Source organism: Crassostrea angulata, chromosome 8 (genome assembly GCF_025612915.1).
Source record: "Crassostrea angulata isolate pt1a10 chromosome 8, ASM2561291v2, whole genome shotgun sequence".
NCBI classification, from domain to species: domain Eukaryota; kingdom Metazoa; phylum Mollusca; class Bivalvia; order Ostreida; family Ostreidae; genus Magallana; species Magallana angulata.
This window is the reverse complement of record NC_069118.1, coordinates 1,814,717-1,842,682: the sequence shown is the minus strand read 5'-3', so window position 1 is coordinate 1,842,682 and position 27,966 is coordinate 1,814,717. Positions and strand designations below refer to the sequence as shown.

At 34.5% G+C, this 27,966-nt stretch overlaps 1 protein-coding gene across 1 annotated transcript; it reads left to right on the top strand.

Moving 5' to 3' along the window:
- Positions 1-103: 103 nt before the first annotated feature.
- LOC128159322 (uncharacterized) lies at positions 104-27,951 on the top strand. Its single transcript, XM_052822375.1, has 23 exons — positions 104-327; positions 9,784-9,870; positions 10,045-10,377; positions 10,564-10,654; positions 10,765-16,550; positions 16,667-16,894; positions 16,990-17,127; positions 17,216-17,434; positions 17,528-17,701; positions 17,868-18,072; positions 18,168-18,361; positions 18,525-18,626; positions 18,932-19,158; positions 19,295-19,441; positions 19,565-19,647; positions 19,756-20,036; positions 20,160-20,368; positions 20,481-20,636; positions 20,994-21,121; positions 21,375-21,637; positions 21,847-21,916; positions 22,482-22,678; positions 27,026-27,951. Exons 2-23 carry the CDS (start codon positions 9,816-9,818, stop codon positions 27,418-27,420), a joined length of 9,681 nt encoding a protein of 3,226 aa, XP_052678335.1. The 5' UTR covers positions 104-327; positions 9,784-9,815; the 3' UTR covers positions 27,421-27,951.
- The last annotated feature ends 15 nt before the right edge of the window (positions 27,952-27,966 follow it).

The window sequence follows — 27,966 nt, the reverse complement described above, 5'->3', positions numbered from 1 at the left end:
AAACACGGCCCTTCTTACTTGTCACATAGTCATGCATCATAATTGTCATATCCCTGCCCTAGGCAGATTTGCGGTTCCCGCACGATACAGATAGGTAAATGGTAAAACGCTTGTTTTTGTGAGTGTGCGACATACAGACAGTGTGCGAATTTTCTCTTGGAGTTATCTGTGAACAAATTCCGGATTCATCTCGGAGTTTTCTGTACCAGTATTTTCGTGGATTTAGTGAACGTATATTCCTCGGTGATATTAACTTACATTTCGATATTGGACAACTCCGACAAAGAGGAAATAAACCATAAAAGACTAGAAGAATATATGTAGTATGTAAGTACAATATACAATGTATAACAGACCGAAATGGGATAGAAAACTAAGAAATAGTTCCACTGTTGAAAAATATTTGGTTTATATGTAATGTTACATTATACAAGTTAAGGATAATTTTTATGAAAATGATGAGCTGAACGCTTCGAAATTTAAAATGTTATGTTAATCTATAACTATATAAATATATCTGTACACAAGTTACAAGCATAAGAATATGGTATTTGATAGTTTATATGTTTGACACAACATCAATAGTAAAGGTCAGAGCGGATTTCCCTGTCACATACCATAGTTCACAAATAATGGATCTCACCATTATACCAAATTACATATAAAGAGGAAGAATTCATATATTTCTGAAGATTTTGAGATAATTTATTAAACTTTATTACATAATACACGTTTTTACATAGGGACATCAGTGTTTCAATAGATTTGTGACGTAATTCCTGTTAATTTACATTCGATAATTAGCGGTAGTCTGACTACTTCCTCCCGTTGACGTGACACGATAATGTAATCATTAGTCTGTTAACGCAGCGCCAGAGGTAACGGAGAAATGCATTAAATACACAGCTTTTGTATTTCAAAATGGCCGATTGGGCATGTGTAATTATCTTTACACAATAAAACAGTCTGCAATATTGCGCGAGAAATTATAGTGTCTAGTGCTTAAATCACATTCTTTGTTTCTATACATGTAAATACACTGTGAAAGTAGTGATTAGTATGATTATAATACGGTAACATTTGAGTTTGCTTCGTGGATTTTGAATACTAAATTAATATACAAATGGACAACAGTGTATGATTTGTATTTACATTCATCTAATATTTTTGTTGATAAAACCACGACAAAGGTTTAATTAATTTACCTTTGTTAAAGCTTTATTGTAAATCTAATTTTTAAAGGCTTTTTAAAGATATAGTAACATACAGTATACACGCATTATATAGTAACATACAGTATACACGTATTATCAAGATATAGTAACATACAGTATACACGTATTATATAGTAACATACAGTATACACGTATTATATAGTAACATACCGTATACACGTATTATATAGTAACATACAGTATACACGTATTATCAAGAACGTAATTTAAGGATGCTAGAGGGTCAACAAATTCACCATCAAATGTACCAAACATTTAAAGATATGATTGTTTTGTAATAACAATTATCTGGTAAAAAAAAATCCATACATTTGCCTTTTTGGCATTTTCCTATGTATTTTTTAGAATTCTTCTCCTTAAGGAGATCAATACAGTCTAAAAATGGCCACAACCATTGATCCCTCTTAATGGAAGAAGAGAACAACAAATACTTTTATTTCTTTATAACTGTTTATATATAATTATCGTTTCCATGCCCAACGATATAAAGTCTAAACAACAACAAAACACAATGCTTTACTGTTTTCCGACATTGATATGAAATGAATGTCAAGATAGGTACCAATCAAACTGAAAGACAACCACGAAAAAAACCAATGGCATCCTAAAAACAAAGGCCAATATAGATCTTTTACATATGATAAGGAACTAAGATGTGGAGAAGAGATTAATGAAGGTGGTAAAACTCGTCAACCTGTAGAGCTAGAGAGCTACTGTCACAGAGGTTGTAGTGTCATTTTCAAACCATTTTTTAAAATTACTTTCAAACTCAGAATGTACTTTTTAAAAGGAATTTTAAATAATTAATAATTTTGTGAACCAAATCACCCCGTTGAAAATGAAATTGATACATGTCAAACAACATACACCACAAAACGAATAAATTTTAGTTTATTTCTTTGTGAACAAAGCGCCTTTTAAAATGAATTTGTTACAAATCATCTACATGCAACTTTGACCCCATTTACAGATGTTGGTCTTTTTGTGACCTCCAGCGTCTTTTAGAAATGAAAGTGCTTTACTGTGACGTCAACCAACAATGACCACAAGAATAATCTACTTTTAGATAAAGATAAAGATTATTGTCTTTTTTTAAAAACGAAAACATAATCAAGGTTAGAAAATATTATAAATGACATAGAATATGGTATCTAAAAATATTTATAGATATCACTAAAAAAGTTAAGGCTTTTGACAAAATATTAAATAACTTATAACCCTGGAAACTTTAATTTAAATATTTAAGTTAAAAGTTATGTAATTGCATCTATATATATACCGAGACAGCACAGAAGACAAGAACATGCAAATGCAATCTAATTTGGACTTAAACAATAAAAACGCGACGGACACAATATTCTACTTGACGTGTAGATTTGATTTGTTGGATAGTTGATACAATTTTTAAACACTTGTGCAAATATAATTATGTGTATATCATTAAAAATATCTCTCTCTCTCTCTCTCGCTCTCTCTCTCTCTCTCTCTCTCTCTCTCTCTCTCCTGGTCATTAAACCAATCACGGGACTATATCGCCCCGCGCTCTCAGCCCGCCACAATAAAGTCGTAAACCTCTCCCCCCGGGTCCGCGTCTGGACCTTTCCATTGACAGCTGTCAATCTCCTGCCTGTCTTACTGCATGTCTCTGTTCATATGCTTCCGTAGAAAAGAACATCTCAGCAGTATTTATCCGCCTTCTTCTTAATATGGCATGTGTACACGACATTTTTGTCAAGGACTCAAAAATAAATGGTGTGCATTTTCTAAATTGATCTAAGAGGAACTTACGTTCAACTGTTGTTTTTTTTACTTGTAAATTAGTTTCTAGGATAACGTTATGTTCATATGGTTTCAATTTTTAACAGCAGATCAGACATATAACGCCATGATTATGATATTAATTCTTTGATAATAATAAATTCATAGTGGTTCCTTGTTAAAAAAAAATCACATGCATGGCATATGAATTGTCAACTTTTATTCGGTACATTAAAAATTTATAATGTATCAAACTTTTCCCGCGTTTCTCTCTTGTCTTTAATTCTCTAGATTTACATATGGAAAGCTGTGAGTTTGCGGGTTGGATGGGGATGAGGCACAGTCCGAAAAAACCGACTCATTCTGTACAAATTCGGTGATAATTTGGAACTGTTGTTGGTGTTAAAATGTTTATTTGATGATATTGACAATGACAGATCCGTGAAACAAAAGCAATTAATCACAACAACATGCATGCTTATACATATTGATTAATCCATCTCAATTTATACAGAGGGAACCTTAATTATATCTCTGTACTCCTGAAGACCTAGGTATATCCAGTGAGGCGAGGCAGGTCTAGCTATGATGTATCTGTGACAGATTCCGATGAATCAACCCCCCTGTAATTGAAATAAAGGCAGCTATTTCATCAGTCTTATACAAAAGAACAACTGGGAAAATTTATAAGTTTATGAAGATAGATCAACAATTAACGAAGTTCATTAACATTTAACACCCGATCATTATTTAAGGCTATGTTGCTTACTCGTAGAGTCTTAATTTCTTTTTCTTTTATCAACACCATTCTGCTAAGACATCCCTTTTTTTTGTCTAACCCTTTAGTATGTCTCGGTGTCAAAGTATAGTATCATATTGTAATTGCATCTGCAAAAAGCTGAAAAAAGTAATGCACCTAATAAAAAGAATAACAGACCATAGATACCACAGAAGAGAATTATTGGTAAATATTGAGATCTAGAATCTGAAATGTGTTTTGATGAACCATAAACAACCCCCTGTTATTGGTTAAGTATTGTTATGAACGGACTATTTTTTCTCCTATGAATAATTCCGCTGGAGAGCCGCTGTGTGGTTTCTGGGGACACCACTGATTACCTTTGGTTAGCATTCTTCTGACGCGAGTCCCTGCTTGATATACACCAGTCAACTCCAATGAATGCTAATCACCCTTCTCTTGCTGTTACAGTGAACAAGGTTGTGGTACGTGAAATCCATTTTTATAAGATCTGCATATTTTATGGCACAAAGTTTTTCGACATATGGCACAAACAGGTTCAATCGGTGGAAAGAGCAAATCATACGAATAAATAAATGTTTATTTTTCTTCTTGAAAATGCCAGGCAATGTAAAAAAACATTCATACTCTCTCGACAAAACAACATATAACAGTTATTTAATCTTGTAAACATAATACTAAGTTTTAATAAAGTTCTGACCTAAAGAAAAATAACTCATTAATTGAATGATTGATTAATTCATTTAGAGATAGGTATATCGATGGAATACGATATAGTGGAAGGTATACTGCAAATTTAATCGTCATTTCTTCACAACCAAGACATATTTTTTAACCAACACAAAAAAAATTCTAAGGAAACGCAGAACAGTTCTGTTTGTTCGTTCTCTTTCGTCCTTTCGTTTGTTTTGGGTTTTTTTTTGGGGGGGGGGGGTTTGTTTCGGATTTTTTGGAGTTGGTGGAAAGGGGGGTCCTGAACACAATGCCGATTATTTACTTCCGTACCAAGGTGGCATTTTCCGTCCGTTTTACGTGATATTAGGTCATAGTTTAGTACATTGTTTAGATATCTGATACTATTTCTGTCATTGATACTACATCTATCAGGTGAGATATGAATCTTAATAATATCTTCAAAGAAAATGACAGATCGCATAGGACAGAATTCATTTTGGATATCAGGAATTACTATGCAATCTAATTTTGACATAATCTAAACAAAAATTCTTATTCGAGTAGTGAAAAATTTTCTTAAGAAATTCTAATAATCCTACTAATGAAATCATCCGACATCTTGGTCATTAATATATCATATAAATATTTTCTCCATATGTTTATATCCTAAGTTATTTCAAGCTAGTTGACTTATGAACAGAACAAAGCTCCATCCCAGCTGTTTGCCTACATACAGTAGTTGTTTGCAATTGGATTCTTCTAGTGTGGTTACTTTAAAAATCATGTCAAAATACATCTTAATTAAAATTATACTTAAAGTACCCTAGTCTTAAACTGAAGTTGATGGACCAACCTAAACTTTCTTAGTTAATGTCTTTTTAGCAATTCATTTGTTTTTAATACTTTGACCAGCCTCAATCAAAGAGGCTCGACCAAAGGTTAACAAAGACAACTGCAGTTCAATCACCCAAGGTCTTGGTATGGCTAAAGGAAATGTAGGAAACAAAAAAAGTCCTAAAAAATCTAGTCTTTATTTCCTCCACAACGAAGACGCATCTCCTTTTACAAATCAACTTCCAGGACATATAACTGACGTTTAAACAGTTCTTGTTATGTATCGCTCTAGACTCCGTCTGTTTATGGTCCAAGTTAGCTGGCCAGTAAATTGATTCTAAATTTGGATGACTGGGGGATGTTTCCTGTTGGTGCTTGGTCAGTGACAGTGTAAGACACAAACAAAGGGGTCAACAGGTGAATCATTCAGGTAGACTTAAATGTGACCGAGAAAATGGTATATGCCGTCATATCAAAATGAAATAGCTCACAGAACAATCTATTTGATAGTTTACAGTTAGTTTCTATATATACAAATTACATATTCCTCAAAATAAGCTAATTTTGATAATTTATTTTTAACCTTATGATTTAAAAAACTATATTTCGCGGTAAATATGGATTTAGAGATTACAGTGAATTTCTGTGTTTTTGAATTCTTATTATAGACATGTAATACTATATGAATGTATTTGCTTTATACATTTGCCCGGTCATTTTCCCTTTATTTTTTAATAGGTAATAATAGGTTAATTGCTAATAGGTAATAGTAGGTAATGGTAATTTAGTCAATCGGAATAAAGGGCATAAACTTCATTCCTGAAATTTTATTTGTTACCACTATATGCAAATATTTCAAAAGGTAGTTTGTTAAGTAAAATGCCCGGAAGCCCGAACATACAAAGTAGATGCAACAACCCTCAAGATAAGATTGTTTATGTGAACTAATTCGACACGTGACTTGGGACCGAGATTTTCCTGTGACGGGGTGAGGGTCCCCCTTGTAACTTGTTCAGGGCTCGTTGACACCGGCAATACAGCGCGTTAACACCCTTGCTAAGTGCCCGCGAACCTTGTAATTGATGATTAACTGTAATTAACAGAAAGTGAAGGCTAGTTTGTCTCAGCTAACAAGCTTCGCCGTGGATTGTATTTTTAGTCCGCAAAAAACCTTTGTGCGATAGTTAATTTTTCGTATACACCTGGTGCGGTTCCTTGTCAAAATTGTATTTATTTATACATATGTCAAACACGGTATAAATTCTACATGTATACAGTAGACTAAGTACGCAAAATGTGTCATACATTCAAATAAGATAGTCATTAATGTTATAAAAAATTTACAGCATCTTTGTTAAATTATAGAAGGAACGGTTGTTGCCATTCTAGACGTGGAGTAAATAATTCTATAATTACAGTTTGCATCATGAAATTTAGAGATGTTTGTAAACAAAATTAATATAATCCACAAACTGAAATCAGAATTTTGTTTAATCGAACCGTCTTAAAAAATCGATTTTAGAGTGTAAGTGAAAGCCTCGTTTTAATACTGTCTCTTTCTAAGTGTTCATTGGTGAACCACAGCTCATAACACTCTAAACAAATCATAACACTGACCTACCATGAATAAAAATAAAATATACAGAAACACTTTGTTTCCAAGCTAACATTTCCGGAAAGGTGTCTTTAAAATTATAATATTCTTATGGGTTTCTTTTTTTTTCTCTCTAAGGATCCTCTGTGTTTCCTCCATTTAAAACTTGTCCTGCTCGGTGGTAATAAAGCCAAGTCTTTCGTTTTACAACTGCTGTTCTGTTTGGATAGTTCCAGGAACAAGTTCATTTCTATGTTAATGATTTAAGTAGACCTTGAAATAAATACAAATCGTGCCACAAAAATCAAATTCCACGAAATTCCAGTCATGGTTTAACATCAAAACTGAGTGCCTCACTGTGATATTCTATTTCATGTACAATGTAAACATATACCTTGACTAAAACCTTGCAAAAGATATGAAAACAATTCTAATACGACGAAGACATTTTACAGTTTTAGATATACATTCTTAACATAAATCTTTTTTACGATCGATAAGCAATTGACATGAATATCTTTATATAAAAATTCTGCTTTGCTCAATTTATGTGATTTTTTTCGATTTTCAATCAGCATTTAACATGTACTAACACCAAACGGTAAAGATAAGCTGTCATTAGGTATACTGAAAATCATAAAAAGGAAATGATCATATCGGTTTATTTATTCTTTTGTCAAACAAAAGATATCATGTAAATTTACGTACAATTTAAAAACAAAAATAACAATATGAAACCAATGTTTTTTCGTTGACTTCATTGTAAAATCCAAGTACAATAATTTTCCAAGTAACAGTAGACTTATGGAGAGAACTATTTTTTCCCAAATAGGTTTAACATACGACATTTCCTCTTTGTAAGATAATCTGTTTGAACTGTTGAAAAGCTGGGAACAGTATGATTTTTTTGACAGTTTTGAGATGAAAATGATAAAGAAATGAACTATTTTTATATGTATAAAATTGTGCTCTATTTCCTTAAATGGAAAAAACATAGTCTTAAATTTAATGAAGTAGACTTTGGATCCCGGTCATAATTGTTGAACGAGTAGAGATTAAAAGATTAAAACACAACCAGACAAGGAATTTGTTTCCTTATAATACACTCTTGGATATTTATTTATAAAGTAGACTTTAGAGCCTAATATGACAACTAATACTCAAACAGGAAGAGCTTTATCGCCATTAGATACACTTTGGGAGTAGATGAAAATGGCCAACTATCGAGAAACCAGTGTCTTGTAAAACTAGTTTTAACTGGATGACCAAAAACAAAAGATGATTGATAGGAAAAGAAGAATCCCCCTCCTATTACACTGATTTTATGTCCATTCGTCTGGCGTTCAAGATTTCTGTAAGCTTACACCGACTGGCATTGCCAGTTTTATAGCAAACCTTTACATGATCAAAATATGTGTATTTTTATGCTTATATTTTTCAGATTCAGGTTTTAATACTGGAGAAGTAAGAACAGGTTAAACAAGTTAAAACAGTCATAAAAATGATGATATTTTGCTGTGAATAAGCGAAATCAAGAAAAGGTTAAGAAGACTGCAGTTCAATTCCTGATTGCTCCAAACGGCATTTAGAATATCAACATGTCACGAAACCGACCAGATAGCATAATAGAAAGCATATTAATAAAAAAAAAACCAAACCTATAAATATGTGTTTAAACAAAAACAGATAAAATTGAGCAATTGATTATTGGAAACTTATGACAGAACAGCGCACTTATAATGTTTAATTTAATTATTTTCTGTTTTAGACATTAACCAATGAAAAAAGCAGTTACTAAACTAGATTGGCATTTTGGCATTAAAATATGCAGTATTAGTAATTAGTCAACCTATAAAAAACAATCAATTTGCGGAACTTAGATTTTGTTAACATGATAAAAAATTCAAAGTTATATGACGTTAACAATTGTTTTTAATGGTGTATTTTATTGGAAAAAATAAAAGAATAGAAAGTTTCCCTAATAATAAACATGTTCCGCTGTGGACACTCTGCGCGAGGAAGATACTGGGGAGAGCTGGAGGCCTGATTGACAGAGAGTATGAGTGATGGTTATGCTGCAGTTAATGTCAACACATTCAATCCATCCTCCTCATTTACATAATGAAACACCATTAACGGCGCAAAATATGACGACCACGTTTGTTTTCTAAGCGTCCCCACTGTACCTGAGCTAAATTCATTTTTCCTTGATACATTAGTAGCGTTCTTAGTTTTATGTCATTGTTTTTGCGTAGAAAACACAATTAATATGTTAAAGAGAGCTTCCAATAAGTGTTGAGATTACGACAAAGTAAAGATTATACTTTGAAAATCATGATTAAAAATAAAATAAAAAGCGAGTCTTCAGCGTATGTATACATTTGATTACTAGTATTCAACAAATAAATAAGATTTTCTAAAAGTTTAACGAAATACGAACTTGGTTGGTCACGTGATCAAATATGATTATTGTGATTCCCAACTATTATACTGGTGATTTCGAAGGTCAAACCATCCAGAATTAAGATCATGACCGTGTTTTTATGTTAAACCATAAGCTTGTGCAAAGATATTTTTGATGTCAAAAATATGAACTTTTGACCCATTGAAAAGTTCACAAGGAAACGAACTTTTCGTTCTCCTTTAGGTTGATGTAGGGAAATATGGTTGCATACGTGAATCTGATGCTCATAAAAAACTGTAAACAAATATTGACAACTTAAAACAAAAAAGTATATATCAAGTCGGACGGAAATTGCCAACTTTTTCAGATTTTCAAAATAGTCTAAGTGAGTGTTTTTATAGAATGAATCGCCTGTTCCTCTTCTACTGTGATGTTATAAGTCTAGTGGTGTTAAGCTTAGTGGTCTAGGCTTAATGTGATTGTTTATTTTACAGTTAATATGAATGACTGATTGCTTTTACAGAACATGATTGCCAGAAAGCAGTGTAAACGATAATGACCAGGAAGAGACAAGATGCCATTCGGATAATCATTCTCTTGCTGTCCATAGGTAATTTAATCAAGTCCATAAAGTTATTCTAGTTTTGACTTTTAATTAAGATTTGATACTAGGCTTTTATATAAATATATCTAAACCAAAAAAAACGAACATTAGCTAGGTAAGTTTGATATGGAATAGGTGTTTTATTAATCTCTGTCGTACAAATAACTTTTAATGTTTCAGAGACCCGGATCTCTAGCCAACAACCCTTCCCCGATACCGAGGACTTCATCCCAAATGAACACCACGATGTAACAGCTTTTCAAAATAAAACATTTGCCAAAACCCAACAGTCAAATGATGGACATTACTTAGATCTATTGAGTGGAATTTGCCGGGAGGGGTGGGTCAAAGGTCGGGTTAATGACGTCACAGTCTGTCTCAGAACCAACACACACCCGTTGTCATGGAGCGATGCGCGCGACACCTGTCGAAAAGATTTTTCTTTTCTAATGAAAATGGAGGCACCTGTATCAATCGAGTCCCTGGAGCTTGAGGACTATCTTAAGAGGAAAAGTACGAATACTAAATGGATACTTAATGAAAAACCTCCTTTTTAAAATGTGTTCAAATATAATCAATCTATGTAATAAATCTACAAAACAAAAATTTGAATACTGGCACATGATCTCATTATTTACAATCAAAACGATTTAGTTTTTGTTGATAAAAAATAATATAAAGCTGATTTCTTGCATTTAGACATTGACAACATTTGGACCGGTATCCATGAGGAAGGGGGCTATCTTGTGTGGGATGAAATCTCTCCACATAAAGTTCGAGCATACAATGAGTAAGTCATTAAAACATTGACCAAACAATAATCAAATATGTTATCATTTATTGCGGACCTTTAACATTTGTCGATAGTTCTTCTGACGTTGTTTCAAATTCCTATTTCAGTCCTTTGGAATATGAACTTCTTCAACGTAGGAATTGGAAATGGAACATAGAGCCTGACGATGAGGACGATGATTCAGCTGATAATGACGATTTTGAATTCCACGAAGACAGTCGATCAACCTGTGGCTTGTTGAATTTTAATCAATATATGGAGAAACATACACTTTCTAAACGATCTGTGGAAAAGATATCAAAACAAATTAAGCAGAATGACGATATCCCTGAATTAGAGCAGACTCCAGCTCCAGGTTCTAGAGAGGTGGATACTCCTCAAGACATAAGAAGTCATTTGACATCTATGTCAAGACTACGAGCCTTAGAGCGTTATATAGAACAATTAAGTCGCCAAAACAATAGAAGAAGAACTACACTAAATGCAAATAAAGTGAAAAAATTTATAGAATCTCAGCGCAAGTTGTTACAGAAGCAAGAGAATGACCGAGAGTTCACTACAAATCTAAATGAGGCCATTGAACCTGCTCAGCCCACTGAGGAGACTGATTATCCCGATGAGAGAAAGGATCACCCAAAATCTTCATACTTACGAAAGACTCTTGATAAATCTAAAACATTGCCCGATCTAAAGGCTGATTTAGAAGATTCAAACAGCACATTCGAGGGAGTGGTGACACCAAGATCTATTGTGACGACTGCAGCTAGTCTTGTATCTATTCCTACTCGTCCCACTCGCCCCGTTATTATACCACTGCCTACTGATCCTGCGTATGAAAATTTTACAATGAATGATCAACAGGCAAATTTAACTGAACATAAACTAGCTGGTGTCCCCATTCCAACATTTAAACCAGAAGAGGAAACAAACATAAGAAGAGACAATCAAGAAGACAAAAATGTCAAGAATGCACATCCTGCTGATTTTGTTGACTACGAAGATTTGCTTTTAAGAGAATCTAAGAAACATACGACTCAAAGCAATGTTAAAAAGCCAAAACTGAAAGCCAATATTCATAGATCTGCAACGATTTCGACTGAAGCAATTGTGCCCCCAAAACCTCCCGTTGACAAAAAATCAACAAAGCAAACCACATCTAAGAAGAATGTACATTCCATGAAAGGTAATAAGGCTGCAAAGTCTGAATCAATTTCTTCATCTGAAGAAATGACAGATATAAGCCCAATTGGAATCGCAAACATAAGTGAGAAAGTAAAAACTGACAAGGACGAAAAAATGAGCCAAATTCTGGATTCTCTAGTGTCTTCCAGCGAAAACGTGGACTCAACAGAAGACACTGATGAGATTGATGACTCAACAGAAACATTAGAACTTAACCCCATTTCGAAACAGCAGAAACAAACCACATCCGAAAACAAAGCTGAAAGAGTGTTCCCTCAAAAACCACCATCTATTGCTATTCCACCTGCTATAATTACTAACAGCAGAAAATCTAAATCTTCGAAAAGCTCAAGCTCACTGTCCGATGAAAGAAAGCATCGAGCTTCAGAAACAGATGAAATTATTTTAACAGAAGAAATAAAATCAAATTCCAATGAAAAATCTTCATCAAGGACAACATTAGAAAAAAGTAGTGAACAATCTAAAGTTAGCAAAGCAGTCAAAATACCTTTGGAAAAAATAGAAACACCAAAACCAGTTCCTATCAACATTGGTCAAGCTGATTCTGAAGAATTGAAAGCATATTTAGATGCCATGAAACCTAAAACAAAAGAGGATGGCGTATCAGATGAAGAGACAGGTAAAGCTACAAAAAGCAAAAGTGTAAGTGGTTCAAACCCGACTACCTTATTTAATACAAAAGCTTTTTACGACCTTCCGGAGACCTCGACAGAAAAGAAATCTATTTCATTAAAATCGGAAAAAACGACATCTGAGGAATCAAAAAAAGATAAAAAGCAAACGTCAAAACAAAGAAAAACAATAACAGATGCAAGAGGAGGGGTTCCACTGTCTTTAGCAATGTTACATTCTGATAATACATCAGGGGATGATCCCACTGACAAAGACGGTCGGCGCCAAGACATTGCCAACAAGTCACCTTCAACTCATAAACAGAAGAGAACCAAACTAAAAAAGAAAGTATCAGCTATTCCCATTCCAGTGTCAGTAATAGAGAAAAATGTAGAAAAAACAAAGCGCGAACAATTTCAAAAATCAAATTATTCATCTGAAGAAAGCATAGAAAAAACCAGTAAACTTGCGGAAAATATTGGAGAAAAAAAGACCACAGTGACCTCTAACGACAAGTCTCTTAGCAATGAAAGAAAGGCAGAAAAAGAGGAAAGTTTCAGCGAGTCAGTGTCTTCAGACACTGTGTCCTTTGAAGACGAGGAAAGGGATCGAGACAAAAAACGTAAATTTAGTAAAAATATGAAAATCACAACTGGTAATTTTCCTCCACCAATTAATATCATAAAGCCTCATTTACAGACACAGATAAAAGAAAGACCAAAACAAAAAGATGATACATCGTCATTGATTGAAAAAAGCGATGAGGTAGTCAAGGATTCGATAAAATCACTTGTTGTCTTGAATAAAACCAAACCAACTGCAGAGGCATTCTTTAATGACCAAACTGAAAACGAGAAACAATTATCAGACGAAAACAAATCGTCAGAGGAAATACAAAACAACTCAGAAACAGGTGATTATACAAGGACTACAACAAGTGCAACTACAATAAGAGCAAATGTCCCTCCGATTCCTCTTGAAAAAGTAAAAGAAGTAGATAGCAAAAACCGTGACAATGATGAAAGTGAAGAAAAATCTGGAATGTCAAAGCCTATATCAACAACACCGTTTTCCTCTTTGATTAAAATTGACAGTAATACAGAAAATAGCGAAACTGGAGATAATCAAAAGAAAACAGCTGGTGGCATCATTATTCCAACACAATCGAATGACATTTTTAGCAGTTTAAGCGACAGAAGTATTCAAAAAAGTAAAGACATGATAAGGAATTCTAAAGAGTCTGTAGCAACATCTTCTCTTACGAAATCAAATATGTTGACTGAAGAAAATATAAAAAATGTTAATCCGTTAGACACAACTAGTGCAAGTTTAGAAGTTGATGATGCTTCTCAAATCACTGGTTCGTCCGAAGAATTGTCTGCCTCCACAGATTCTAGCACAGTTACATCTGCAACCCTCAGAGATAACGGGGATGACTCCGATTCATCAAAAGATATCATGGAATCTGAGCCAGATGATGCTATTTTAGTTATTGATAGAAGTAACAAAAACAACACGGACTCTTACTCATCAGACGAGGAATCTGATGAGACTAAAGGAATGAAAACCGTAACGATCATACCAGGGGTGGAAGATTACGGGTCAACAAGTTCATCTAAGGAAGTCAGCAAAGAAATCAAAGCAACCTTACCAATGCCAATATCAAACATTCAAGTAAGAAAATTTAAAGCTTCAGACGAAAAAGATGGTAAGTCCCTTCTTGACGAAACAAAGAAAGTTGACACACCTAAAGAAGGAAATGTAAGGAAAGGAAGTGGCCTTGATAAACCGACAGATAAAGATAGTTCTAATAAAGAAAAAATGGAAACGATCTTGGATAAAGTTGATAAACATGTTAAACAAGAGCGGGTCAAAATTATTAAGACTTCTGTGGAGCCTGATAGAGAGGATGTTGAGGCAAACCGCGATGAAAAAGATCGAAAGTCATTGAATTTAGAAAAGAGCGGCGATATAAAGCTTGATTTTGAAAGACAGGAAAATGCAATCAAAAAACCAAAATCAAGTCTGCATAGTAGCATCGAATCTGATGAATCCTCGAACGTTAAACATATCAACGGAACAGCAACTGCAAATGAAGTAAAACAAATATCATCAAATAGAAATGATAACGATGAAAATTCGGCAAAAGAATCAGTTTCAAATGAAGAAGAAGGAAATGACGGTAACAAAAACAGTAATGAAAAGATAACAGTTTTAGCAACAAGTGACAATTCAACTGATTCAAACCAAAAACAAGAAGATAAAAGCAAGAGCAATGAGTCAGATGTGTCAAAAGAAAATGAGAGTACTCTTTTGTCCTTTTCCCGCCATGGGTCTGATTCCCAATTTAACAATAGCAGTGAAGAGGTTAGTAGTAGAGAACAAACCTCAACTTCAATACTTCAAACTCCCAATTCAACACAATCCACTAGTATCCAAGGAAACAACAAAGAATATGATGAAAAAAGCAGTGAGGAGAACGTTTCCTCTATTGATGTACAAACTTCAACTTCGACTCCAGTCCAATCATTACATAAAGACCCAACCCTTATTATTAAGAAAAACAAAACTGATGATGATGCTGATGATGCTTCTGCTGCTTCTGCTGCTGCTACTGCTGCTGCTGCTGATGATGATGATGGTGATGATGATGAAAACTCAAGTAGTGAAAACAAAATTTCAACATCTACTCCAGTACACTCACTATCTAAGGATTTCAATATAGAAAGCATTGAGGACAAAAATTATGAGAGTAAAAAGGATATTAAAGAGACTGTTTCCTCTGAAGAAAGAGATGTAAAAACATCGTCGTCAACAGAATCTACACCAATAAATACAGCTCAAGAGAGTGGTGAACATAGCAAAGACAGTACTGAAACTGCAGGCGATACACCAAGCTTTATAACAGTAAGTCAATTGCATAATCAGGTAACAGATGTAAGCAGTAGTGAAATTACAGAAAATAATTCTCATTTGGAATCAAAGGAGGTTATCAGTCATCCTACTGACTCTCTACCTTTGAATGATGTTGTTGACGGGAATAGTAATGAAAATATCCAAATATATGCAAAGAAACAAGCCTCTGATGAAAAATCTTTAGTGTCACCGTCGCACCTCTCAAAGGAAGGAGACAGCACAGAAGAAATTGAAAAAGTTGTTGTTAAGGAAAATGTAGCCAATAATAGAAGCAATGAAAGTGATGAAAATATAATGCACTTGATGGATCATTCTAACGAGGAAGACAAATCAAATCTTTTGGTTGACTCTGCTATCGAATCTAAAAACACGGCTGAAGATGATGAAAGCCATGAAGACATGGAAGATCCGAATGCATCGGTAAACCGCACTGACGATAATGCCTCTCTTTCTTCATTTGAAGAAAAAACTACCACAAAACCTTATTTAAAAGCATACAGTAGTTCCAGTGAATCAACGGAACATTTCTTTGTATCATCTGAAGAAGACAATGACAGAGTGGTGAGGTTTCGAAACTCAGAGGAAAATAAGTTGATGAGGAGTGGCAATTACGAATTCAAAGATTTCTACGACCATAACAATGAAATAGAAGATGATGAGGATATGTACCAAAAAGAAGTAAATCGTGATAAAATGGAACGAGACAAGCATTTCAAATTGAAAAGCTCCAGCGAGATGCCTATAGTGTTAGAAGCTATAAGAAATATTGACGATTCTACAGAAGAAACACAAACTATAAAGTCGGACGAGGCATTTAGATCTCTGTTTGAAAAATTAAACAACAGATCTAAAAGTTTAATGGCTGAAGCAGCTTCAAAGGATGAATTCCGTCACAGGGAGGACCAAGATTTAGATTTTGCAGGCATAAGAGCAGGGGAAGTGTCAGAAGACATGGATATGGACCCCGAAGATATACTGGCCCAAGAAGCAGATTTAAGAGCAGAAGCAAGAGTTAATCAAGCGTTGCTTCCGAGCTTTCAGAAGTCTCAAACCATTCCAAAAATTGCATCAAATGATGGAAAGGCCCATATGAAACTCTCAAATTGTAACAGCCGAAGAACATCCATGTGTTACACGTATCCAGTTACTGTCGAGTCCCAAGGTTAATTTACTTTAGATCTCTTTAACTAAAAGTCAATAAACTATATCGAATGGTTTTATTCAAAACTCAGAGAAAAAACTTCTACATTGATAAATACTTATCATTTTGCTTTACAGCATCGACATGCGATTCTGGATGGGTGGGTCATGTTTTCCATACAAAATGTTATCGCATTATGAGAAACGCCAACACAATCCCGAAAATGCCACATAAGAATGCTATGAGCATATGTAAAATGGAAGGCGGAAGTGTTGCTGAACTAAATGATGGATATAAAGGAAATTATCTTTTAATGACGCTATTGAAAAGTATTAAGGAACATTTGGGAGAACTTCCCCCAAAAGGTCAGCATTTATGGACAAGTATTTAGACGTTATGGAAATTTGAATAAATTTGTTTTGAGTTCTGTTTGATAGAAACGTTATATTTTGCATGACAGAGGATATTCCACCGATATGGGTAAGGCGTGGGTCGCAGGATTCAAGTTGCAGTGTGATGACGCTCTCCGGACCGATTGCTGTTGAATGTAATCAGAGCATAGCTGTTGCGGTTTGTGAAAAGAATGCCAACGATATACGTAAGTATTTCTTCATTTGAGTTTGTTTTAAGTTTCCTATAAAAAAAAAGTCTTTTGGGAAATTATTAATGTAGTTTTTATATTCAAGGTATTCAAAATACAAGAACTATGAATACGTCTCTTGCGATTAAGGAGTTTGCAATTAATGACAAAAAGATCCTTCAGTGTGATTTAAAAAACTCGGCTTCGGAATTACCAATTTTGTGGTTTAAAGATGGCCGTCTTATCGACATCAAAGTAAAAAAAAGGAAAAGCAGTATTTTCCCTCATCTTGGAGGTCGACCAATCTCTCCTCTTCCGGAACCAGGTATTTTCATAGCATCTAAACGATATAAATGCAAAAGCTGTAGAAGTCCTTTTTTTAAATAGCTGTTGATAACATACTTTCGTTATTCTTCAGCGGAGACTGATGTGACCAGCCTGGAGTTGAACACCTGGTTAAGAAAGGCGCTGGAGACGTCAACTGATCAGTCTCTCACAGACGAAATATTCCAGGGACATTACTGGTGTGCGGCTTGGAAAACCAGCCCTTTTGTCAGGGAGAAATCAAGAGAAATATTTGTTCGATTTACTGGTATGATTTATGTCAACAAGAATGAGAGTAGATATTAATGAATTATTTTTAACTAGAGCACTTGCTTTTATAATCAAATCTGTTTATAGCTAATATTTTGAAATAATAATCAATATTGAAATTTTTTGTATGTCTAATAGTTTTGGGTTTTTGTTTTTAATTACAGATGTTATAACATTTGTGGGAATAATCCTTCTACCAGCCATACCATATGATGAACGATTGCTTCATAACAAGATCGAGAAAAATATTCCACCTATCCTCAACATAATGACAGATCTCAGATATATAAATAATATTGTCTTTAGAAAGCTACAGCAGGAGTTTCCTAATCTGGAGAGTACCTCTGCGTATCCTGGAGATATATCGAGGTATGGACTTTTCATGTCATGATCAAAATTCAGTTTAACAGTTTTAATTTTTATCTATTTTGCAACTCATACTGTTATAAATATTATGATTTCAGCAAACCGCCTCTGCTTTTGTCTTTCAACGTATACATAAGAGCGTCCAAAAATTATACGACAGCAGACGAGATGCCATTGTATAAGAGTATGCGTACCCGATATCAAGAGATACTTAGAGACGGAAATATCCTGACTCGTTTACCGCGTGGAACTCCGCTACGCTTTATTCGATCTTTGAAAATACGTAGTACAGGTTAGATTTATAAGATAATCTACCAATATTAACGTTTCAAATTTCTCTTAGCCTAGATGATATTTTCAATAACACAATGTTAATATATTAAATTGATGAAAAAAAACATGGCACTAAAATTGTTTCGAATACGCAAAATCAATTGTTTATTTCATTCCTTTAGTTTCCTGCCAACAGACAACTTTGACGGACCCAAGAACTAGACTCGCCGCCAACTTCTTCCCAGCAGGGATAAACCTGAATGTTTCTAGCATTGATGTTTGTGGTAAGTTTTGTGTAATAGGATAAAATACCGCAAACCAACTTACATTATCGATGACTTTAGTTCGCAATTTAATGGTGAAAAATGTGTTTGCGCCGACTCCTTATCGCAATAAAGATGCAAACATGAAGGTAAATAAAATATCAGAAACATTTTCAGGTCTTTTTTACGGCAAAACATACTTAAGACAATGAGACTCTCGTAATACCTGCTAGAAATTAGAATGTTAATAAAAAAGGTTCACAGAATCTCTCATTCTCAATAATTAAATTACAACCAAAGTTCGGATCTAACCTAAACAATTTCAGAAAATGGCGAAAGGGCTGGAAAAGCAACATGTAAAGGAAACTTCAAGAGTGGTGCATATTGGGGCAACATCCAAATCACAAGAAGATGCGGCACTCCAGATACCAGGATGGAGGAAAACGATGAAGATTCCATCGAACAACTGGTAGACGACGAGGAGCAGGGCGAAGAGTACGAGAACCTAGTTCAAAGAATGACAGCAGAGGAGAGACTGAGGGAACTAGCGGAGGTAAATAAAAGTTGATTTCAGTGAAGGGTCAGTATTAGAGATGATTCAAATCATTATAATCATATTAATTTTTCGGTTCTTTAACATTTTTAAATCTGTTTATTAAATTATCGTTGATACAATGACTTTTAAACAGATGGAAATAGAAGAAAACAACCTGGAGAGCGTTATAGAAGAAACGGCAGAAATTGCAGACACAGTTGAAGATTTCAAAGAAATCGATTTGGAGTACATCAATGAAATCATGGAAAAATCCGCTATTAGCAATGGCAAATCTAGATTTGTAAGTAATTCACCTTATATAGTTTTAAATCGATACTCTGGTGAATGAATACCTTGTGTAGAGATTTTTAATAGTTACTTACCTTCATATGAAACAATAACTGTTGTATTTTTTATGATTTAGGTGACTGCAAAGGCTTTGGAGACAGTTGATAGATTGTTGACTGTAGATGATATGGTTTTTCAAAATGCCAAAAGAGTCAGCAGGTTTGTAAACAATTAATGCAATGAAAAATTTAAACGCAAAGTTAAGCAAATATCATTCCATTCCCTTCTTTGTTGCTGATCTGAACATTTGTACTGCTTTTGTTCCAGCATCATCAAAAATTTCGAAAGAATAGTTGAGGATACCGATTTAAATGATGATGGACATTTTCGATTGGTTCTTCCTAATGTCGCAATGGAGATTTATGAACTTCAGAAGTTTTCCCAGCCAGTGATTGGAATGGCCGCAAAGACAGACGAGGACGGGAAGGCGGTGTACACACCTTTCAACCAGCAAAGGATTGTCTCTATTTACAATGAATCTGTACTCTATGATGATATTGATGTTGCGATTCATTTGCCACCAGAGCTGGTTGAAGAAACCAAAGCAGGTATCGTACAAATGCCGGAGTTATTTTTCTTATATTGTTTTCAGTTGTTTTGTTGATTTGATGGTTAAACCACACGTTTTTAGACTGCAATAATTCATTATTTGTCCGTAATTGTTTTTTTAGAAAACAATTCGAGGTTGTACATGATGGTGTACCGGGATGGCAATATGTTCCAGGATTTGTCCATGCCTAACAATGTCCAACAAGCTGCATCCGATTCAACACGTTCAAACAATAAAAAATTAAACAGTTTTGTCATTTCTGCCAGCATTGGTGGAAGAAGAATTGAAGGATTAAAACAAAAAGTCAAAACTATCTTCAGGCCACTCAAGGTACAAAATCGCTTTCAATTTGAAGCAATATGCAGCTCTTTTTAATTCAAACAACACATAATTTTAATTTGAATATAATAGTTTGTCTATTTTGATATTGTATTTAAATCAGGATGTTGGTGGCCGAACCCGTACCTGTGCGTTTTACAACTTTACTCTGAACAACATGGCGGGAGGTTGGTCGTCTTCCGGTTGTACGTATGATGGTCAAGTGAACGGACGTGACGTATGTCTCTGTGATCACCTGACAAACTTCGCCGTACTCGTAGTAAGTGTTACGTAATTTAAATTTGTTTATATTGAATATCGGCTTGGATTTCATTTTTGCAATGTTTAGTATGTCAAGATAAAATGTTTTTGTTAGTAGACTACTCAACTAACTTAAAAGCAACACGCTATCTTAGACTAATTTATTTATTTTCTTTGAAATCTGTTGTGCAGTCATTATTAGTGTTAATATCAAATACAAAATCAGCAACTGGATTTTATTATAAACAATTTAATTCAGTTTGGAATCATTTTAATGCAGAGCTCTGTAGCTTTCTTCACAAGCGTCACTATAGACCCACCTATGTTCATATTGAATCAGATAATAGCGTATTCATAAAAATAAATGTGTTTCAAGGATTACTACGGACAGGACGACCGAGTAGACCACGTGCATGAAGTGACGCTCTCCATCATCTCTCTGATCGGACTCAGCCTCTCTATCCTCGGACTCTCCCTCACCATCATATCCTTTGTTTTCTTCAGGTAAATAAATATATGCATATGAATATCATGATGATATTGCATATGGTGATGATTATGTTGATTTATACAGAAATCTAGTATTTTGATGTACTTTTCAACACCAAAAAATATTAATAACTTTAATTTTAAAAAAAATGCAGAATATTCATAACCAATTGGAAAAATTTCAAGATGCTACCTATTTTTTATTGAACAAGTCAACAAACATTAGTGATTTACAAAAAAACCACTTCTGAACTTTTTTCATTGATAGAAAACTACGCAAAGGACGAGCTCAGCAGACGCTGTTTAACCTGGCACTGGCCATGCTGTGTTCCTGGGTGATATTCCTGGTGGGCATCAAACAGACCTATCATTTCATTGGTTGCCTGATCGTGGCCATTCTCCTGCACTACTTCATCCTGGCCTCCTTTATGTGGATGTTGATGGAAGCGTTCCTTCAGTACCTGACTTTTGTGAAAGTACTTGGTACTTACGTCACCAGATATACCCTGAAGTCCGTAATCGCGGCGTGGGGTGAGAGCGCACTCTTGTCATTATCAACTCTTTACTGAAAATGATCTTTTAGTTAAAATTGTCTTTCAAAAGGTAGAATAATTATGAAACATATGAAGCTAGTATTTCTAGTTCTCTTTTTGAGACATTTGTGAAAAGCAGTTTTATTTACATGCACATGAAAAAAGTAACAGACGTGGGTTGTTTTCTATTGCAAATTTTAATTCCAGGCCTGCCAGTTATTCCCATCATTTGTGTTTTGAGCATTGACCACAATCTATACAAAGGGGGAGATCACTAGTATGTTACCCATTTAAGATTCTGGTGGTGGGCAATGTTATTTGTTAGAAGAAGGTTTGTTTATTTTTAGCACTGGTGATGGTCATAATGTTAGGTGGTGGTTCAATTTAAAAATAATGCTTCTTTACAGGTAATGTTGAGATATAAAGACTAAAGAGGTTTTAGAGACATATTATATGTAAAAGGCGTTCTTTAAGGATAAATAAACTTTTTTCTAATTCTTAATGATATTCAGTTGTATAATGAAGTAAAAAGAGAAATATAAAATTACAAACACAGCGTCAAATTATCGATGAATGCATTTTAGTGAATACTGCTGTTCATTGTCCGTTAAGCATCTTTTTTGTGGTATTAAACAAATACTTTACGTGTTTTTTTAACATAGAAATCTACAGATGGACTCATCAATATATTTTCCTAATGCTTAATTTATTTATAAAGTTATACTATAGTTTTATTGTGTTCATGATTCTTTGATATTTGCAAAGAAATAATATGTTTTTATTTACTGAACGATAAAGCGTATAACAAACTCTTCACTACGTCCATTGTCTTTGACTTTTAGTTGTTGGATGTCTTTGGATGCCTTCTACTATGCCTTTGCCATTCCCGTGGGGGTCATCATTCTGGCTAACCTCGTGATCTTCATCATCACAGTGGTTAGCATTTTCAGGAGACCCCAAGGCCTGCGCAGTAACCAGTCTAAACACAAAATGGCCATTACCAACCTACAGGCCGCCATTACTAGCTTCGTACTTCTAGGTATATACTAACTAATATAAAATTAATATAATGATAATAATGATTAATATAATAATACTGTCATGTATGATTCGAATACTCTGCCATTGAATGGACGTGGTCACACTCAAAATTGGTCAAATTTATTTTTTCCGTTTTTATTATTTAAAGTGTCTCATTAATGCATATCTAATACTTGTAGTTTATCAATTTGAGAGCCAATTGTCGAGTTATACGCGAAATGCAGAGCTCACAAGTTTTTGTTTTAGCTCACCTGAGCTGAAAGCTCAAGTGAGCTATTCTGATCACATTTTGTCTGTCGTCCGTCTGTCCGTCTGTCTGTCTGTCCGTCTGTCCGTCTGTCCGTAAACTTTTCACATTTTCAACATCTTCTCAAGAACTACTGGGCCAATTTCAACCAAAAAACTTGGCACAAATCATCCTTAGGCAAAGGAGATTCAAAGTTGTGAAAATTAAGGGCCACACTCGTTTTCAAGGGGAGATAATTAGAAATTAATGAAAAATTTCGAGAAATTTTCAAAAATCTTCTTCTCAAGAACCAGAAAGCTAGGAAAGCTGAAACTTGTGTGGACGCATTCTCAGGTAGTGTAGATTCAAAGTTGTGAAATTCATGATCCCTGGGGGTAAGGTGGGGCCACAATGGGGGGTCGAAGTTTTACATAGGAATATATAGAGTAAATCTTTAAAAATCTTCTTCTCAGAAACTAATGAGCCAGGAAAGCTGAAACTTGTGTGGATGCATCCTCAGGTAGTGTAGATTCAAAGTTTTAAAAATCATGACCCCTGAGGGTAGGGTGGGGCCACAATGGGGGTCGAAGTTTTACAAAGGAATATGTAGAGAAAATCTTTAAAAATCTTTTTCTCAGAAACTAATCAGCCAGGAAAGCTGAAACTTGTGTGGAAGTATCCTCAGGTAGTGTAGATTCAAAGTTGTGAAAATCATGATCCCCGGGGGTAGGGTGGGGCCACAATGGGGTGGTCGAAGTTTTACAAAGGAATATATAGAGTAAATCTTTAAAAATCCTTTTCTCAGAAACTAATCAGCCAGAAAAGCTGACACTTGTGTGAAAGCATTATCAAGTGTAGATTCAAAGTTGTGAAAATCATGACCCCTGGGGGTAGGGTGGGGCCACAATGGGGGGTCGAAGATTTGCATATGAATATATATAGTAAATCTTTAAAAATCTTTTTCTCAGAAACTAATGAGCCAGGAAAACTGACACTTGTGTGGAAGCATCCTCAGGTAGTGCAGATTCAAAGTTGTGAAAATCATGATCCCTGGGGGTAGGGTGGGGCACAATGGAGGGTCGAAGTTTTACATAGGAATATATAGATTAAATCTTTAAAATTCTTCTTCTCAGAAACTAATCTGCCAGGAAAGCTGAAACTTGTGTGGAAGTATCCTCAGGCAGTGAAGATTCAAATTTTGAAAATCTTGACCCCTGGGGGTAGGGTGAGGCCACATTGGGGGGAGGGGTGTTAAAGTTTTACATTGGAATATATAGTAAATCTTTAAAAATCTTCTTCTCAGAAACTAATCAGCCAGGAAAGCTGAAACTTGTGTGGAAGCATCCTCAGGTAGTGTAGATTCAAAATTGTGAAAATCATGACCCCCAGGGGTAGGGAAGGGTCACAATGGGGGGGGGGGGGGGGTCGAAGTTTTACATAGGAATATATAGATTAAATCTTTAAAATTCTTCTTCTCAGAAACTAATCAGCCAGGAAAGCTGAAACTTGTGTGGAAGTATCCTCAGGTAGTGTATGTTCAAAGTTGTGAAAACATGATCCCTGGGGGTAGGGTGAGCCCACAAATTGGGAGGGGGGGGGGTGTTAAAGTTTTACATAGGAATATATAGAGTAAATCTTTTAAAATCTTCTTCTCAGAAACTAATCAGCCAGATGATTCTTAATAATTGTTAGGACTTTGGCACCAGGACAATTCTTTGGCCTCACAAGAAGGTTCAGAGTTTGATGTAGCTTAATATCCCATATATAAACAATTGTAAGGGAAATTTTTGAGGACTGCAATACTCAACATGTGATATGACTATAACGCAGTACAGTTAAGGCGGTCAATAAAAATATGGGCAAATTTTTGTGATGAAAACACGTACACTTTAGTTAAACTGGCATGTCCTTTTTAAAATCAATAACAGTCACTCAAATGCAATATATTTCTAAAATATATATATAACAGTACAATATTTTATGTTCATAGTGGTCATGTGATATGGCAGTCGCATGGTACAAGCAGATGTATTTGTGGTTTTGAGGTCATTTAAAAAATTCAATATTGCAAGGGCATAATCATGTCAAAATTCACAACTGAATTATGAAATAACTTGATGTTATATCGTAGATTTTGAAAAACGGTGCGAACTTTTTAAGATAAGAATATTTATTAGTAGAAACCGTAATTTATAATGCATATGTTGAATAATTTTGAAGGTCACAGGGTTAATTTCATTAAAAAATAATTAATTTGTAAGATTTTACAAGGATCGTAGAAATTTTTAAGTTACATAGCATATTTCAAATTCACATGTAAAAGTTTGTCGGGATCAGGTAAGTGTATGCCCTTGCAATTAAGTGATTTATTTAGGTACTCAGATTTTAGATATACGATATTTTATACAAAACCGAGGTGGCTTCTTTATACGATGCATACTTTTAACAAAATGAAAATAAGACTATATAGGTAGCATTCTACTAATAATAATTTTAAACAAAATATTCATTTATACTTTTCCGTTAATGTATGACATTTATTTTTCTTCGCTATAAAACTGCACGATAGCCTTCAATGATTTAACTTAATGCGTCATTTTGAAGCATATGACGTCATATTTTGTAGTACAGCGAGAACGACATCTCGCTTATTTTTCAGTGTGTACGATATACCGGACATCAAAATTGTAAGTAATAGCATTTGTTGTTTTTAATTAAAAGATTAGTATAAGTTAATTTTACTAATAAATAGATTAATAAGTACTTTCGAGGTTTGTAATATACTGTGATGTCATAATGCACATTTCCCGTACTTTTTGTCTGAACGGAGTTTATTGACAGCCTTAACTGTGCTGCGAAAATCATCCTGTTAGAAAAAGGACTAATGATTATAAACATAAGAATATCCAGGGGGAAAAATGGATTTTATTTATACAGGATCTACATGTATTATTGTACATTGTCCAGATTGTTTGTATTATGACTCCATTAAGCTGATTTTATCATACCTATTGTTCCTCAGGTGAGCGATGTGGCCCATGGGCCTCTTGTTTTATATAAAGCTTAGGTCATGATTTTGTGTACATTTTTAAAATTCCACGTTCACAACATTAGTGAATGTTGCAAACGCTAGGAACATTTATTTATGCTCATAACGATTAAAAAGATTTTAAAAAAACGCTTCAAAAAATTTCCATTGGTATATTGAACCAATGCAAACAAAAACAAAGTACGACCCTTATTAACATAACAAAGAATTGTAAGCTATGTTTCTTGCATCTCTATGACTGACTCTTAAATTAATGTTCATTATTAGAAATGCATTATGAAAGCATTATAAACAATAAAAAAGGAATATATTTGCCCAAAATCGTGACTATGCCCCTTTAAGAAGATATAATATGCAATGGAAGCGACAGTTGGGTCGAACGCATATGTTTTGTTAATAAAGAAACAATACAGTTTGACTTATTAAAGGCAAGAACACATTTCATTTGAAAATAGGATCCACCGGCTAACGCAAAGCATAACGTCAAGCGAAAGGTAAACTAAATCTCGCTTGTTCAAAAGATATGACGGTCTTAATTCATACGTGAAGTTTGTCCTCTAGCTAAAGGAGAGGTACATCAATATAAAAGTCTTTAGTATCAAAACGTCGGGTCCTTTTTAAGCATTTTGGGTTGTTTTGTTTGATTTATTGATAAGACATACGTGAAAATATCAGAAACAAGTCGTATGCACTGATTACTTATATAAACACTTTTTAACTTATATTGTTAGCATTTTGTTTTATCGCAATAAATATCAAAAACGCCAGTCATTTTATGATCCAGTAAACTTTGTTAAACAACATGGCGTACAATGTAGCGGCGCCCATTAGTTGAAAGAAAATTGTTCAGCTCTTAGAACCCATGATTAAGCTTTCATTTTTCATTAATTTGATTATACATACGTGTATGCATTATTCCTCAATTCGCAAAGAGAGCTGCGTTCGCCTTTTGCTGTGCTTAGTTTTAAACAGAAGACAAATACAGAAATGTAGTAGTCCGAAAAAAATAAAACATTTTATTATATGTTCAGTAAAAGAATATGATATTCATTTTTTTCTTATTTCTCTAGGTCTCTCGTGGATTCTCGGTTACTTTGCTATATCAGACGCCAGGCTGCCGTTCCAGTACGCCTTCACCATACTCAGCTCCCTGCAGGGCTTTTTCATCTTCGTTCTTTTCGTTGCACGAAAGAAACAGGTGCGCGAACAATGGAAGATGATCTGTTGTTGCATATACCCGGATCAACAGAAGGCACAGCGCACCCTATCGGCCTCGGCCTCATACCCCAGTACATGCAGTAGTAGGAGCACCTCGAGCACCTCGACACTTCACCACCAGGGGCGCACCGATCGCTCAGATAGCTGCAAAACAACCACCAGCTTCATCGGATCAGAGTATGACTCAATTTACACCGTACCGTATTCTCGTGCGTCTCGCGACTCGCTGTATTATAGAAAATTGTGATATATTTTTAATTTGTTATATTGTTTTGTCTCAAATGCTCATCTTATGTTTGTGTCTCTTTTAATTTTAATCGTTTTGATGCTGAATTAGGGGCTTCGTTTATACTGTTTTTGTATGTCAGAAAATCACCAAAAAGCAATATATATGAATATGTTAGCTATAGAATAGTCAGAACCATATTGAGGTTATTTGGAAAATATTTCATATGACAGATTGATTTATCCTTTAATTCATTCTAATCTTTAACATCTGAGATAAATGGTATTATCTGAGACTCCTCTAGGAATGTGCTTGATGTCGTCATAACTTTTTTTTATTCTCCGACATGCACAGGGAGAGCATGTTTGTTAGATGGTTCGATAACTCGTCATATAGTGCTCCTATAACTTATTATTTGGATTATTTATGATATTTTCACTCTTCATTGTCTCACTTTCTCGTTGCCATAGATTATAGACTGTCTTGAAGTTGTGAAACGTTTTATTTGTACAAATGCATATGTTGTCATTCAGAATAAACATCATCACGTAATTTTTTTGTTTTTTT